The 17688-nt window shown below is 41.9% G+C and overlaps 1 protein-coding gene across 2 annotated transcripts; it reads left to right on the plus strand.

Annotated features, from left to right (window-relative positions):
• Window positions 1–320: 320 nt before the first annotated feature.
• LOC102207782 (dihydropyridine-sensitive L-type skeletal muscle calcium channel subunit alpha-1) lies at window positions 321–17324 on the plus strand. Of its 2 annotated transcripts, XM_005732610.1 has the most exons (45): window positions 321–782; window positions 2103–2208; window positions 4100–4239; window positions 4365–4498; window positions 4667–4819; window positions 4896–5101; window positions 5189–5292; window positions 5378–5523; window positions 5607–5688; window positions 5763–5923; window positions 6017–6242; window positions 6337–6544; window positions 6915–7035; window positions 7150–7264; window positions 7351–7438; window positions 7561–7630; window positions 7931–8063; window positions 8169–8298; window positions 8386–8445; window positions 8651–8757; window positions 8883–8970; window positions 9782–9889; window positions 10001–10053; window positions 10137–10283; window positions 10462–10663; window positions 10783–10941; window positions 11956–12066; window positions 12153–12236; window positions 12809–12853; window positions 13365–13391; window positions 13481–13606; window positions 13708–13773; window positions 13878–13969; window positions 14050–14209; window positions 14304–14431; window positions 14531–14627; window positions 14709–14811; window positions 14908–15009; window positions 15105–15238; window positions 15384–15509; window positions 15749–15960; window positions 16040–16104; window positions 16325–16371; window positions 16452–16526; window positions 16753–17324. In XM_005732610.1, exons 1-45 carry the CDS (start codon window positions 598–600, stop codon window positions 17053–17055), a joined length of 5535 nt encoding a protein of 1844 aa, XP_005732667.1. In that variant the 5' UTR covers window positions 321–597; the 3' UTR covers window positions 17056–17324. The 2 variants fall into 2 exon arrangements, with proteins under 2 accessions (XP_005732667.1, XP_013766153.1); XM_013910699.1 differs by having other exon boundaries at window positions 14709–15009.
• The last annotated feature ends 364 nt before the right edge of the window (window positions 17325–17688 follow it).

The raw sequence follows: 17688 nt of genomic DNA on the forward strand, positions 1-17688 counted from the left end.
CGCTTACAGCAGTTAGGGTGGGCTTACGGATACCTATTGTTCATTATTCCTTTAAATACCAGCCTTCAGTTATTATTTAGAAATGCCAAAAAGCTGCATTATAGTGTTTTTTTTTTTTTAATAATTACAAGTCTGTGTACTACTTATGAATCCTAAATACGAGGTTGACATTAAAGTAAAACACACACACACACATATATACACATACACAAACAAAATCACACAAAGACACACAGTCCCCCCCCCTCACTCTACCCTTATAATCATCCCCAAGCATGGCCTGCTGGTGGTTCATAATCTAAATTTAAACTATACCAAGGCCAACTGCTCCTCCAGTCACTCTGGGCTCCTGCTGTTTTTCCTGGACGCGGTGGGCTTATTTTGTCAGAGGCCCTCAGCCAGGCAGAGAGGCCTGTGGCTCTGCCCGGGTGAGATCGACAAAGGAGCGAGGAGGAGGAGAAGAAAGAGGGTGCCAGGGGGAGCCTGAGGAGGATCTGCTTTCACAAAGGGGAGACATACTGGACCTGAGTTTGGGATTTTACAATAAACGTTGACTTTCACAGGAATTTGGAGCCTGTCTAAGGTGAAGGCATCAAGATGGCGTCCAACACAGAAGCGGCCAAGCCGGTCATCATGAATGAAGAGGAGCTGAAGAGGAAGCAGAGGGAGAAGCTTAAGAAACTACAGGCCACTGGAGGAAACCCTCGACCCGCGAGATCTCTCTTCCTGCTCAACCTCAAAAATCCCTTCCGCAAGGCCTGCATCAACATAGTGGAGTGGAAGTATCCTTTAGATCTTTCAGTCATTACACACACGCCTCAGACAACTGTGTGTATTTTAGCAGAGATTTCAGTTTAAATATTTCTTTGAAATTCAAGGATATCAAGGCATTAATACAGTCAGCGCAGCATGGAGCCCCGTTTTAAAAATACTGACAGCAGGGCAGGGAATTAATAGCCTTGTTCACCTGTGGTCAGCATGCTCAAGCCAGGTCTCTTTCAAATGTGTGATGAGATGATCCCTGAAGTGTTAAGACTTTTGTAATGTTTCTGATCTGTATCAAAGTCAAGTTTGCAGCCTGTGGAGTTTCACCTGCTGTTAATCTGAGATCAGCTGACAAAAGCAAGGTAGTCTCATTCAACTCGCTCCTTTTTTTTTAAATGTCCAAATAGTCATTTCAGCGTCCAAGTAGGAGAAGATGAAAGAGCAGAAAGCAGGCTTTTGATAGAATGTGGCCCCTCTAGGGAATTTTCTGCTTTTAGCCTCATGTCCATTCCTGGATCCAGACTGGAATGAGTTGATCATACCAATCCAGTGATAGGAACCTCTTGTTCACAGCGTTTAAACGCAGATACACAGACTTTGAGTTTAACAGTGACCTCATTTTAAAACGTGATGATGTGTAAAGATCTGTTCTATTTGACATTTCATTCTGGTATGTTGGACCACGTCATAAGTCATTCCTCCGGCACAGTTTAATCTCATTGGTATGTGGTTTGGTAACACAGGGCTTAGGTGCTGTATACAGAGCCAAATTATGGAAAATTACTAAAAGTCTGAAGGCCAAAAACAAAACTGTCCTCATACATGGATCACAAAATTTAAAGAACCGCTTTTTTCTTTATTTCTTTCCTGGTTAACAGTCTGTGTTCAAATGGTTCGGTCATATTCTTGGGCTCTGCAGCTGTCCTGTGGCATCACACTGAGACATGGTGCTGACCTGGCAGGGGAATTCTCACACAGAGCCCCCTAAGGGTGAGAATGAAGCAGCACAGCAGGCAAGATTGCATTAAAGTGGAACACTTTGCTGGCTACCCGGGGGGGCTGTTTCAGGGATGATGTTTCAGGCAGCATTTAAAGGCACTAGTCAGTGCCTGCAGAGCTGGATCCCTTACACTGAATCACAAACGTAAAATAACTTAGTCAGATAAATAAACTGACCTTTTTATTCTTGTGAAAGCTTAAGTCACCCTCCCACTCTCACCCACTAACATCGTAAGATACTAAACATAAGACAATAGACCTTTGTGGATATTTGGGGGGGCAAAATGGGATTTTTGTTGCTGTTTGTTGTTGTCATGATCCTGAGCATCCCCTTCCAGAACCTTTGAGATCATCATCTTATTGACCATTTTTGCAAACTGCATCGCGTTGGCTGTGTTCCTACCCATGCCTGAAGAAGACACCAACAACACCAACTTAAATTTGGTAAATAAACATTGAGCCTTTTTTTGTTGCATGTCACATGACTGTATGAGAAGTCACTGCGGTGAATGATGACTATATCGGTATTTCATTTTCAGAATATTCATAATACATAAAAGAATTGAAACACTAAATTAATCTCATGTTTTTGGGTTCATGAAGGCTCAGTTTTACCATCACTAGTAGATGACTGTGCAGCTCTGATCAGCGTGTAGTAACATTAATTTACTACAGCTTTGAATCAGTGACAAGCTGTGGGATGCCAGACGCCATTTGAATGTGTCCACAAACAACTCGGTTCTTTATTTGGAGCGCCATCTGTGTCTGCATCTGAGTCATCGAGTGTCTCGTTCTGAAGTGTAAAAAAGCTGGTGGCACGATGCTGATGTGTGTACAGAAAAATATTATTTTTCAGCTTCATAGGTGTGTGTTTTAAAGCTGTGAAACTGTTGGTAGTGTATTACAGGTCACAGACTTTACAACCCAAAGACAAACAAGGTGCGCATGTCAGCAAAAGATATATCTGATCTTGCACCGTGCATACATGTGGCCAGTGCTTATTGGATGTGTCCTGTTGACACCAATGTTATGATAAATAGATCACTTTTTCTTAGAGGTTTGGCATTTAGCACAAATGTCAGCCATCACCAGCCATCGGTTACTTTCCTACATTAAGTCAATAATACTCCTCACATATCTCTGGGTTAAAGTTCATGTCAGTCTTTGTGATTTATAGCCATTTTACTTTTATTGGGAACCCAAATCTCACCTGATCTCTTCATTGGCCCTCTTCCTAAATCCTCCTTAGTTCTTACGGTGCCATTCCTCAGAGGTGAAAATGTAAGAAGAGATGGACCAACCCCCTCTTTTACTGTTAGAAGTAGGTCAGCCTACGTGCCGCCACTCCACTGATGCAGGTGATACAGGAGAATCCGCCAACGTTGCCTCGTGTAACCACAGCCACGTATTCCAATAATATGATAGCTTGTAATGTTGATGCGCAGTAGCCTAGCAGGGCAGCTTTCCTTGGTGAATTCGTTTTACTTGGGGTAACACTGAGTAAAAGTCTATAAATGTGTGTACACTTGTTAATGGATGCAGGGTCGGTGATTAGGTATGTGGGGACCAGTGTTTGCTGGTTCAGCTGGAGATTATTGAGCTGATTTAGGGAAATAAACTGCACATACCTCAAATGAATTCTCTATTTCTGATTGTTAGGACTGGAAGTAGGACTGGGTTCCTACTGGATTCTTGAAACTTTATCATACTGCTGTCATATTAAGAGCCTTTTGTTCTACAACATTTATATTCAGATCCATATATAACCACGTCTAGTCTGAGGAAAAATCCCTGTTCTGTGTTCCTGCCCTGTGTCAACACTGATATTAAAAGCACAGAGATGGGGACAATTTGCAGATGATGCTTTCATTCAGCCACTCACATTTTATCTGTCTCCTGCAAACAGTCTGCTTCATCTTCGTCTCACTTGCTACATGGTGTCAAAATGTTTCATCATTCACTCTGCGGGCACTGAGCCGTCCCTCTGTTCAACCTTCTGGAGGTTATGTTTAATCTGCATCAGAATGAACAAACTGGAAACAAAAGATAATGAGCTGCGACAATGCCAGCAACAGTTTTGCTGATCTTTTTTATGCTGTTCTTCCTAGCATATGTTTCACAAGTCTGCCCAAGAAGAGAAAGAATTAAGGCTTTGCTGACCTCCAGTGGCTTTACTCATCTTTCTGTACTTGTGTGCTGCTCAGACAGCATCAAAACCAAGCTCTTCCTTCACATGTCATGTTGCTCTTTAAAATATTTAATCAATCATTTAATACTTTATTAGAGAATATTATGTGAGAGTGAAAGTTTTCTCATTTTGTTCCCGTTGCTGCAGGAAAGTCTGGAGTATATCTTCCTGGTCATCTTCACGTTGGAGTGCTTCTTGAAGATAGTAGCGTATGGGTTTGTGTTCCACGAAGGGGCCTATTTACGAAACTGCTGGAACATATTGGACTTTGTCATTGTCTTCATGGGGTAAGAGGATGTCTTAGCTGCAGGTAGACAGCTTATTTGTTAAGAATGTAATATATATTAAAATGTGATATACATAAACAATGTACCGGCTATGGCACTCACGGCTGTCTCATCTTTTCCTGCAGTCTCTTTACCTTATTTATGGATACCGTAAACATGGTGTCAGGTGTGCCAAAGGAGAAGGGTGGGGGCTTTGATATGAAAGCACTGAGAGCTTTCCGAGTACTGCGGCCTCTACGCCTCGTTTCTGGAGTCCCCAGTAAGAACCAATCCACACCTGCTACAGAGAGATGCTGATTCTAGATTATACACCTTAAATTCATCTGATACACTGAACATTAGAGTGTATGGGCATGTATTATGAGTCTGTAACAGTACCAAGTTCTTATGGTTCTGTAACAAACTGGGTTTATTTGTTCACTTGCAGGCCTACAGGTGGTGATGAACTCCATCCTTAAAGCGATGCTGCCTCTTCTACACATTGCTCTGCTCGTCTTCTTACTGGTCACTATCTATGCCATCATGGGGCTGGAGCTCTTTAAGTGCAAAATGCATAAGACCTGCTATTACAAAGGCACAAGTATGTTTAAAAGAACACTGAGTGAGACATACTTGCACCTGGGTCTTTACATTAAGCTGTTAAACTTGCCCCACAGATATCTACGCCACAGCAGAGGGTGAACTGCCTGCCCCCTGTGCTCAGGCTGGTAATGGACGCCGCTGCATCATCAATGGCACGGAATGTCGGCCCGACTGGGAAGGTCCCAACAACGGGATCACCCACTTTGATAACATTGGCTTTGCCATGCTGACAGTATACCAGTGTATCACCATGGAAAGCTGGACCAAAGTGCTCTACTGGGTCAGTGGCTGAATATTGTCTCAAATTCAGTGTGCAGTTTGCAGCCAAATAAAATTCACTGATTTTGACTGACACCCTGGGTTTTAGGTGAATGATGCCATAGGGAATGAATGGCCCTGGCTCTATTTTGTTCCTCTAATTCTGCTGGGCTCATTTTTCGTGCTCAATCTGGTTCTGGGTGTGCTCAGTGGGTAAGATTACCCTCCTTCCGTAAATCTAACATTTTCACGTAAACAGAGAAATAATAGAATAACGTGTGTTTGCTGTTCCACACAGAGAGTTTACCAAAGAGCGAGAAAAGGCCAGGTCACGTGGAGAGTTCCAGAAGTTACGAGAGCGTCAGCAACTGGATGAAGACCTCCACGGCTACATGGAGTGGATCACTCACGCTGAAGTCCTGGATGCTGATAGAGAAGGAAAAGGTGCGCTCTAGAAAAGAAAAAAAAACCTCTGAACATTTGTCAACAAAGAAAATCTCGGATTATAGCTGCTTTTTTCTTATCAGGACTCCTGCCTTTGACCAGTGGAGATTCAGACACAGACAGTCTGTATGACCTGGAGGGCAAGAGTCGAATAATCTATTACTAGTGAGTTTCCCACTGTGAAAATTTCTGCTGGCATTCAATGTGAAACAGTAAGTTAGAGTTGTTTCTGTGCTTAGCCGCCTCGCACGGCGTTGGAACCGTTTCTTCAGGATGAAGTGCCTGGTGTACGTGAAAACCAGGGCGTTTTATTGGGTGGTGATGTTCCTGGTCTTCCTCAACACTCTGACCATAGCCACAGAGTACCACCACCAGCCTGAAAGCCTGACTTCCTTTCAAGGTTGATCATTTACATATATATTTTAATAAACAATAGTTTTGCGTATATTCCAGTTACTTATTCATTTGTCCATCTCTTCCATCATCTCAACAGATGTGGCTAGCCGGGTGCTGCTGGTGCTGTTTGTCATTGAGATGTTTGTGAAGATGTATGCTCTGGGACCCAGGGCATATTTCATGTCTCTATTTAACCGTTTTGACTTCTTTGTGGTACTATGTGGTATCCTGGAGATGATCATGCTGTCTGCAGGTGCTGTGGCTCCCCTGGGTTTCTCTGTACTCAGGTGTATCCGCCTGCTGAGGATCCTCAAAGTCACAAAGTAAGCCGAGATCGCGTAAAATATCCCCGTAATATCAGTATAAGCTATTATAGCGTAACCCGTTGCCATTTACCACCTCTCGTTTGTGTTTCAGGTACTGGAAGTCACTCAGTAATCTTGTGGCCTCTCTCCTTAACTCCATTCGCTCCATTGCCTCGCTCCTTCTTCTTCTTTTCCTCTTCATTGTCATTTTCTCACTCCTGGGCATGCAGGTTTTTGGAGGGAAGTTTAACTTCTCTGACCACAGAGCCAGGCGCAGCAACTTTGACAACTTCCCTCAGGCCTTGATCAGTGTGTTTCAGGTGAGACCAGGCACTCGTTTCGTAGGCTCTTCTTTAAACTTTTAAATACAAGAAGCACTCAGAAAGCTCAAACCTCAGAGGCAGTACAATTTCAAGGATAATTTTAAAGATCAAAGGCATTTTATGACAGTTTGACTTTATCTGACATTGAAGAAGAGGTCAAAGATCCAAAGTAATGTGATATTTGGAATCACCACATATCATTCCCTATATGCCTCGGGTGTAATGACTGATTTGAGTTGTTAAAACAGATTTTTGCAATCAGTAGTTTAAATGAAGCTCATTTCACATTTAATTTCCAGTCCTATCCATTCATGCATAACAATAATTCATCATTTTTCTGCTTTTTAAACTCTTAACCGTTTCTCAGATCCTCACAGGAGAGGACTGGACATCCATCATGTACAATGGAATCATGGCCTATGGAGGGCCTGTCATTCCTGGCATCCTGGTCTCCATCTACTTCATTATTCTCTTTGTCTGTGGAAACTGTATCCTTCTCATACGCTCACACTATTATTTTGATTTTTGTTTTTTTTAAACTATGCATGGAGATAATGTTAACATTCATGGTTCATTTCTTTTCCTGAGCTCTTTGCAAACAGATATCCTCCTCAACGTCTTCCTCGCTATCGCCGTCGACAACCTCGCAGAGGCTGAGAGTTTGACTTCAGCTCAGAAAGAAAAGGCAGAGGAGAAGTTGAGGAAGAAGCTACTAAGGTGAAAGGGGAAAAAAAGCAAAACCAAAGGTTTAAGCCAGCTGAGATAATCTGCTCGATCTAATTATTTTCCTTCTTGCCGTACAGGGCGAAAATGCCTGAGAAGACTGATGAGGAGAGAGAGAAGATAACTAAGCAGAGGGCCAAGATAGAAGGCATGCCCACCACAGCCAAGGTTACTGTTGTTTCTGGCTTCATGTCACTTCGTTACTCTTGAAATGTATGTAATTTGGCAGCATAAGTATCTAGAAGAAATTAACATCCTTGTTTTTCTTTTCTTTCTTTCTTTTTTTTTAGCTCAAAATTGATGAATTTGAGTCTAATGTCAATGAAGTGAAAGATCCATTTCCACCTGCTGATTTCCCAGGTAATACAAGAAAATAATTTGAACCTTTCTCAGCGGTGTAATTGTAGCAGAAGGAGGTCACTAACTGCAAGAATTTATAATCCTTGCACCAGCTGTTTATCAAGGCTGCTGTCTTGGCTGTGTTACAGTATAAGTATAGTAACCTGTCATCACAGTTAGACTCAGCTAATTCCCCGTGTTGTGTTTATAGCACACTCCCCTGGTGACTACCATATGAAGCCTACAGCATCATTACGGGTCTTTGCTTCAGGCTTTCATTTGAATACCTCCAGTAATCTGAGCCTTTTCTATCTATTGTAGGTGATGATGAGGAGGAAGAGCCTGAAATCCCTATCAGCCCCCGGCCCCGACCAATGGCGGATCTGCAGCTGAAGGAAGAAGCAGTTCCGTTACCTGAAGCTAGCTCCTTTTTCATTTTTGGCCCTCAGAACAAGTAGGAAACAGACCATCATCCAGCTCAACACCAACCTGAAAACGATATCATATCATAATAAATGCTGCAAACATTTACCTGTGCCTGTGTGTTTTTACAATCTAGGTTCCGTAAATTATGCTACAAGATCATCAATGCTTCGTCCTTCACCAACTTAATCCTCCTCTTCATCCTGCTCTCCTCCATCTCATTAGCAGCTGAGGACCCCATTGATCCCAAGTCCCCCAGAAACCAGGTAAAAGCCAGGTGTAGGTGATCCAACTGAACAATTTCTGTTGGATGAAGGCAAAATGTGACTGTTTTTTCTGTGTGCTTCTTTCAGATCTTGGCCTATGCTGATATTGTCTTCACATCTGTGTTCACCATTGAGATTGTACTGAAGGTAGATCTAACAGTGTAACAGTAGTAAAGAGCATTACTGATGGATCCAGCTCTAATGTCATGCTACATTACATTATTGATTAACCAGCTAGTTTGTTATAATTTGTCTGAGACTGAAGTTTAGAGGAGTTTTCTTGTTGTACTGAAGGTCAACCACTTAAAAAAAGAGTCTCTATTCAACTGTTCTCTGTTTATGTCACTGACAGATGACGGTGTATGGAGCGTTCATGCACAAAGGCTCGTTCTGTCGTAACTCTTTCAATATTCTGGATCTGATTGTGGTCGGAGTGTCTCTTCTGTCTATGGGAATGGAGTGAGTTTTCATGATGCTCAAGTTAAATGAAAAGATCACCATTGTTATTTTTTGCTTAAATCATACTAGTTTCTTAGATATGAATTTAAAGGCTGCTTTCTGCCATGTGTTCTTGTTGTGCGCAGATCCAGTGCCATCTCCGTCGTGAAGATTCTCAGGGTGTTGAGGGTGCTGAGGCCTCTCAGAGCTATCAACAGAGCCAAAGGATTAAAGGTAAAACACACGCACAGTTTGCTTGAGAGCTGTGAGCCTGAGTGAGAGTGCTCAGAGAGACTCTTTAAAAGGAAAAGTCAAATAAGTGGAAAGTTGCCTGATACCCATAAAAACTGCCGTATTAAGTTTAGCAACTACAATTGTAAAAAGGTCAGGGGTTGGCAGCATTTTTTTAAGTGAGCCACATTGACTTATCCTTCTGAGACTCTCAGTACTCAAATGGGGACAATACATTTAGATTTTTCATACTTCATTAACTAATCATAAGTAGCAGGGGAAAATCAAAATGCATCCCAAACAAGAGCTAGATAAGTTAAGCAGAACACCCAAATCCACCCAAATGCTATACCTTTCCAACTAAATTCACCTCACCAATGGTTTAAATGCAACGCTGCATTGGTATCTGAAAAAACAGTGCAAAATTGAGTGCATTGAAATTGAGTTAAGACCCACTCCATTCAGTCCCCTTCATTTCATTGTATAAGGCCACCTCCCATTGGGTTTGGGGAGATAATTTTCCTTTTCTTTGTAGGCCATATTAAGACAGTTTGCTGGCTTTGGGGTCATATTTTCCCCAGGTGTGAGTTAGGTAGTTTCGTCTAGTGGTCCAACCTTCACCTGCAAAGTAACTAGTAATTTTCTCTAAAGGGAATCAATAAATGTAAGAGAATATAAGGGTAAAGTAAGAGAAAATGACCGGATATTTTCAGATAGATATGGATTTTAAGTGATCAATTAACATCATGTCTTTCACTTGTATGTCTAGAGTCCTCCTCAGTGTTTATTGGATTTTGTTTGTCTTATATGACAGCACGTGGTCCAGTGTGTATTTGTGGCCATCAAAACAATTGGTAACATCGTCCTGGTCACCCTGCTGCTGAATTTCATGTTTGCCTGCATAGGAGTCCAACTCTTTAAGGTAATTTTTAAATTCTGAACTAAAGCTGGGTGGCCTAAGATACCATAGAGGTGATAAGTCAAAACTGCTCTTTGGTAAATATAACTGCTGAATTGTGTCACTTCCTTTCAGGGTAAATTCTACAGCTGCACAGATGTGTCCAAAGTGACTGAGGAGGAATGCCAGTAAGGAAACTAACATTCATCACATCGCAGATTTCATTCCACCATCGTCTATTTGAACTAATGTTCCTTGTGTCTGCTCTCAGAGGTTTCTACTTGAAGCATATGGAGAATTCCCTGCAAGACACAGTAGTGGCTAAGAGAGAATGGCTTAACAATGACTTTAACTTTGACAACGTGCTCAATGGAATTCTGGCTCTGTTCACCGTTTCCACATTCGAGGGCTGGCCAAAGTAAGCACACAATCTGTTCTGGTTTGATCAGCTGCATTTGTGATAAGCTTGACTGAGTGAGGAGTTAGGTGGAAAGTGACAAACGAGTATTTCCATTGACTGGAAATACTGTAAGTCATTGATTTGACCATATCTCAGTTCACTGATTTATTCATTTTTCATCTGCATTTGTTTGCAGACTCTTATACAAAGCCATAGATTCAGCTGAAGAAGACATGGGTCCAGTCTTCAACAACCGTGTCGACGTGTCCATCTTCTTCATTATCTACATCATCATCATAGCCTTCTTCATGATGAACATCTTTGTGGGCTTTGTCATAGTCACCTTCCAGCAGCAGGGTGAGCAGGAGTATAAGAACTGTGAGCTGGACAAGAACCAGGTACACTGAGATGAGGCCAAGGGCAGTACTACTGGTAGTCTAATTATTCAAAATAAAAACATGTTGCAACTCGTTTTTTTTCCTTTAATGTGTCTGTTGTCTGTTCGTTGTCTCTTCAGCGCCAGTGCGTGCAGTACGCTCTGAAGGCTCGTCCTCTGAAGTGCTACATACCCAAAAACCCGTACCAGTACAGGGTCTGGTACATTGTCACCTCCTGCTACTTTGAGTACCTCATGTTCTTTCTGATTATGCTGAACACTTTGTGTCTTGGGATGCAGGTATGTACATTTTGTTGCCTAATATATATTAATGGTCCTCATAGAAAATACTAAATGTCATTACTGAGTATCTTCAGTCTGGGACCGAGATGAATCTGAGAGATCCTGATTTATATGCCTTAGCAGAACATCTCTGGCTCCTTGCAGGAGCTGATGACACTGACAGACATTTTTCTGAGCAGATGTGGGGGGGTGGGGCTGTTTGTGCTTCTGTCACCCTTTATTATGTCACATGTTTTATGCTCTAAATAACTATAGGCCTAACAAAGAGGCTTCTGCACCTAATGATACCCACAGACTCTGAATAAGCTAAAAGTCCCAAACATAAAATTAACATTGAGGTCATGTCATCATGCATGAATCTTTACTGATTATTCATAGATAATTGCACCAACAACATGTACACTGCAGTGCACAGCTTGTGCACAGACACCTCTGCAGGATACCCACCTCAGTTTCCTTTTAGGTTAAACATAGCTACTTTGATAGCATGCATTAGAAAAAAAAAGATTTTCCCCTGGCAAACACAGGAGCTCGTCAGTGGCTGTGTCCATTATTTATGATGGAGTCTGTTGTTAATTACGGCCCTCGGAAATTCAATATGAACTGAGAGGTTCCAGACTATTTTTAATAGTTTGTCTGGTGACCAAGTAACAGTATTTTGTGTACTCTTCCCAAACCATGAGGGTTGTTTACGTGAGCATTCCCTATAATTCTTTGACAATTCATCCCACCATGATGTGCATGTGAGGTGCTTGTTAATATATATATATATATTATTTTTTAAAAGGTTTGTAAAGCAGCAGAGAATGGGATGTGTAGCAGACCTAATTATAAAAATGTCAGTGTGGGCCTGATTTATGTGTTGTAAATGTAATCTTATTTGAGTAGTTTAAGCATCAGTCCTATTACTAAATAGCTGACTGTTTAGTAATCGGTCTGATGAATGTGGATTTGTATTTGGTTAGTGCTGAAATATTTAAATATATTTGTTTTCTTCCGTCTTTAAAACAGCACTGTAATCAGTCGGACCACGTCACAAAGCTGTCAGACATTCTCAACTTAATCTTCACGGTGCTCTTCACTGTGGAGATGATTCTTAAGCTCATGGCTTTCAAAGCACGGGTAAACGCTCTAACGATTATTGTCTGGATTCTTATCCACCCACTCCCCCTGCCTAATGTGTCAGTATGCTTCACCTGTCTGTGCAGGGCTACTTTGGAGACCCGTGGAATGTGTTTGACTTCATTATTGTTATTGGTAGCGTTGTTGACGTCATCCTGAGTGAAGTTGATGTGAGTACATATAAGATTTACGTACATGCATATTTTATATCATTATTAAAGAACAACATTATGAAGTGAAACTGCTTTGCTTGCTATATTAAGACATTTTTAGTGCGATATGATTTAGAATGACCACATGTATTTATTTAGTAATCTTACCCAGAAGCATATAATTGTGGCCCAACAGCTGATTGGCACCAGGAGAACTAGTTCACAGGACATGGTCAGTACTGTTGTCGTCCTTTCCCACCTTATCCCATCCATCTCCGCGTCCTCGGTGCCTTGTGCAGCCTGGGATGCATTTCCATCACAAAAACATGTGACGTCTTGTGCGAGCACTTAAAAAGAGCACAATATCAAATAAGAATTCAGTTTTATTTTAGGTGGTAATGCTACTCGTGCTGCTTAGTGTTTCCTCTTGGTGATCACAGTTTTTATTTTTCAGTCATGGTTGCACTGCAATGCCACACTTTTTCCATCCACGAGCACAAGCTTGCAGCAGTTTCACTTTTGTTGAATCAAAGCCCATCAATCCGTCTGCCACCCATGCACCTCACTACTCATCTGTCTATCCTCTACAGAGTGCCCTGGCCGATAGTGGAGGACTGTACTGTCTCCATGGCTGTGTAAATATCTGATCTCCACTGCTGCATGTGCTCTGCTGTGTGAGCACGCCACTAAAGTATCGCACTAATGTAACAGACCGTGTGTTGCTTAACCTTCTGGTAAAACCTTTCTGTTTACACTGTCTGCATCATCTTACATAGCGAATATAAAACAAATCTCAAGGGCGTGGCAATATTATGTTGCAGTATGGCTCGTACTGTTTTTTATAAACACGGCTATGTCTCAAGACTATGTACGTACTATATATATATATATCCGTAACAGTAGGAAGTATTAATCATTGCTTGACTGCAAAAACAAAGTTAATATGTCCAAAATAAAGCGTGTGTAGCTCGTCTATTTTGCATGAGTTACAAGCGGCTTTGATCTGAAAGATTTGTAACTCATCAAAAGTGGAAAATGACTCTAATATTAACCCTATTTTGAAGTCATATTTGAATAATATTTAACATTACATTAAATGCAACACATACCGCTGCAACCTCTCACTTCTTCCTCTGCTTTGTTCAGGAGACGAATCCAATGCAAGTAATTGCGGTAAGCCTGAACTCTTCAGACATTTAAAACCAGTCATGTTTTTGTTTTTTACTTGAGGTTTCATTTCATTTCCTTCTTTGTGTCCAAAGGCCTCTGAAAATGCTTCTGTTTCCATCACTTTCTTCCGACTCTTCCGTGTTATGCGTCTGGTCAAACTGCTGAACCGTTCGGAGGGCATCCGTAACCTGCTGTGGACCTTCATCAAATCTTTCCAGGTCATCATTGAAATCGTTGTCGTCGTGACTTTTTTATTTCAAATTTCCATTGCGCTTCCTAGTGATGACTTTTTAATAATGTCATTGTTTTCTGCCTACAGGCTCTGCCTCATGTAGCTCTGCTCATCGTGATGCTCTTCTTTATCTACTCTGTCGTTGGGATGCAGGTGCAGAATTCAAACTGCAAAAACAATGTCACTGGTTACACTTTGCTATTTTTTGTTATTGATGATTGACGCTGAATTTTAAATGGCATTGTTTCAACCTTTAGATCTTTGGAAAGGTAGCATTAGTGGATGGTACTCAAGTCAACCGCAACAACAACTTCCAGACATTCCCTCAGGCTGTTCTGATGTTATTCCGGTGAGACCAGGTTCTGGACTTCAATTGTGTTTTGAACACAAAACATCATTTCATTGTTTGGTTTATGTTTACATATCCAGATGTGCTACTGGAGAGGGTTGGCAAGAGGTCATGATGGCGTCAATGTATGGAAAAAAGTGTGACCCCAAGTCTGACTTCCTGCCAGGAGAAGAGTACACCTGTGGGTCCAATTTTGCTGTCTTTTACTTCCTCAGCTTCTACTGTCTCTGTGCCTTCTTGGTGAGAATTCAACATTTTTCTTTATCTATTATATATATTCATATTATAGGGATGATATATGAAACAAACAATATTTATTTGTTGCCTATTCTAGATCCTCAACTTGTTCGTAGCTGTAATTATGGACAATTTTGACTATCTGACCCGTGATTGGTCTCTGCTTGGTCCACACCATCTGGATGAGTTTAAGAAGATCTGGGCTGAATATGATCCCGAAGCTACGTGAGTGTGAAATCTAATTTCTTAACTCATTTCTTTTCAAATAAGCCTTGGGATGCTGTTTAATTGGGTATTACTCGCGATGTTCCTCTGATCTAACAGGGGGAGAATCAAACATCTGGATGTGGTGACGCTGCTGCGAAGTATTCAGCCTCCTCTGGGCTTTGGCAAATTCTGTCCTCACCGGGCTGCATGCAAGGTACAGAAAGGCCTAAAGTAGCACTGTGTGGTGCTTGCAAGTATGCAGGAGCCCATATTAAAGTTTTCCTGCTTTTTGTAGCGCTTGGTCGGTATGAACATGCCTCTCAACAGTGATGGCACGGTCACCTTTAATGCCACGCTTTTCGCTCTGGTCAGGACTGCACTCAAAATTAAAACAGAAGGTACGGTATACATGTTTTATGCAACATACATGTTTCCTTCAGCCTCATCTGCTACTACTGTAACAACGCTCCATTATCTTGAATCGTTCCTAACAGGTAACTTTGAGCAGGCCAATGAGGAGCTGAGAGCCATTATAAAGCAGATCTGGAAGCGCACCAGCATGAAACTGTTAGACCAGGTCATTCCTCCTATTGGAGGTGAGGCAGTAGTATATGTCATGTCTCACATTTACAAAATCATCCAGCGTCTCTGAACACAGAGCGCACTGTGATTATGTTATGTCTGGTTATAGATGATGAGGTGACTGTGGGGAAATTCTACGCCACCTTCCTTTTGCAAGACCATTTGCGCAAGTTCATCAAGCGTCAAGAGGAGTATTACGGCTACCGTCCAACTAAGAAGAGTGCCTCAGGTCCAGAGATCCAGGTGAGCTGGGGTTTTTCCGTTTTTGCAGTTCAGCTTACAGTGCAAGTAAATGTACTCTATACTGTAAATCAGCAGTACTCAGCTTTATCTCTCGGTGATATGTCCCTCTGTCCTTCATTTATCCACATTCTCCATGTTTTTCTAGGCGGGGTTGAGGAGTATAGAGGAAGAAGCAGCTCCAGAAATGCACAGAGCCATTTCAGGAGACCTGCAGAATGAAGAAGAGATGGAAAGAGCCATGGAGGAGGCAGGAGAAGAGGCCATTTACCAGGTGCAAAACAACGTCGGCAACAATACGGTGCATTCGTACTCCCATTCTGCAGCACCTTTGTTATGGCCTCCTTTATCTGTTTTATTAATAAAAACATCTTTTTTTTTGGCTTTTCATCCATTAGAAACCTTTCCGAAAACTTGAAAAGCAGTCAGATGACATCAACATTTCGTTAAACCTGCCTTTACGTTGTTGCGTACTATTTCATTATTAATATGTATCTTGCTTTGTATTTGCAGCGTTCACACCACCTGTTTGGTAACCAGGTAGAGTCGTTCTCCACTGAGCCGGCTAACACTCAGGCCCAACAGGTGACCAACATGCGGCCACTCAGTTTCTCTGAAAGCCAGCCCGAGTCCCCTCCAAGCTCAGCCTCAGCCTTGGTGTCTGGTACAGAATTTTTCCCCACAGCTCCACCAAAGAGCAACACTAACAACAACGCCTTTGCAGAGTGAGTACCAAAGTGCTCTCCTGATCAGTATGATGGCGTACCAGTGCCGTTATGAGTGATCATTTTTGTTCCCTCTCAGATTTTCATTTGAAAGAGAAGGGACTCCGGATGAGTTTTACAATCCTTGTGAGGATGAGGAGGCAGGTATGGCACAAGCAAGAGATGATATGCTGCATATGTTAAATCGAAACCACAGAAGAAGTCCTATCAAAGATGAAGGTCTTTGATAAGACTTTTTAATGTGGCCATGGAAAATTCTGGACGGATAATAACTCCAAATTAATAAACTGAGACATGAGCCATAGGAATGCTTCGTAATTGCTTATTTATATATTCATTAATGTATTTATTTTACCTCTTTCAGCCAGCAGACATGCCTGGAACTTCACAGTGAGAACAGGCAGAACGCAGGTAATATTTTATTGAAGGTTGACTCATCCAACAACGGATTATGCAGGCGATATATATGAATACTTACCTTCTCTATGCAGTTCCCTTATGACCCGAACTATGGTGACAGTCAGAGTCAGAGTTCACACACTGCAGCCGACCACCTCGTCCAAGAGGTAGGTGTCAAAGTGGCTGATCAGGTCTTCTTTTCTACTCTAATTAAATGCCACGTCTAACATCTGCTGTCAGGTTTGTCAGAGATGGGTTATGTTAAAGCTAGTTCTGGACTGAATTAACCTGTACAATAACTGAAAGGATTTAACATAACACAATGGTTATTAATAAAAGTATTAAAAATAATACTGTACGCGAGCACAAACCTGAATGTTGTTGTTTCTTTAGGCTCTAGAGAAGAGTGGACTGGTCTCCCTGGCCAGGGACCCAGGCTTCGTCTCATTAACAAAGAAAGAGATGGCTGAAGCCATGCACATCTCAGTATCTGACATGGAGGGTGTGGCTCAGGGCATCCTCAAAGAACGCTCCAGCAGCATGACCCCCGTTAAAAAGAGGCGTCCCATCCCTGTCCCTTCTCCTGCCCCAACAGTGGTAACAGGCCGGCCAGATCCAGCTGTGAGGAGAAAGAAACGTCCGATTCCCACGGTTCCCTCCGCACAGGGACCTTCTGAAACCGACTCCGGAGTGTAGGGACTGTCACCTGGATTTTACATGGTTATCATGACAGTTTTGTATTTTTAGTGTGTGACTCCAACTCACATCACTTTACCAAGCTTGTTGCTTCTTTGTAACAGTCAGGATGGCTCAATGCCTGCAGACAGTTGGGAGGTTTCATGTTTTGGTTGAAACATTAACTGAGAAGTAACAATATATCTAATAATGAAACATCTAATACTTCAGATTTGACGAATTAATAAAAACACTGTACTTGTCTCAGAGTAAATGGATTGATGCACTTCTTTCTTTGTAGTGTTTGTTGAGGTTATCTATTCCATAGCCTTTGGGACAGCCACGTCAGTGAGCCGCGTGTCTTACTAATGAGGAATGAGGAAAGTCGGAAAGTGACCTGTGGTGAAAATGTCACTCAGTGAATTCATACAGAAGGTAACTTTACTGCATCTTTACTGTGATGCAGTTCAAACAAGACAATGGCACAGGACTCCACTAGGGGGAACCAGTGGTTTCTTTGCATTCAGGCCCCAAAATATTGAAGCATCTTAAAGGGGCTCTGGTGCTAACAGTGCAAGATGAAGGTTGTGAAGCAGTGTCCTCTGATCTATTAGGATTTCACTGTGTTGTAATCTGTTAGTCTCGAACAAGATT

This window comes from Pundamilia nyererei, unplaced genomic scaffold, assembly GCF_000239375.1.
Source record: "Pundamilia nyererei isolate P.nyererei 1_Seehausen unplaced genomic scaffold, PunNye1.0 scaffold00047, whole genome shotgun sequence".
NCBI classification, from domain to species: domain Eukaryota; kingdom Metazoa; phylum Chordata; class Actinopteri; order Cichliformes; family Cichlidae; genus Pundamilia; species Pundamilia nyererei.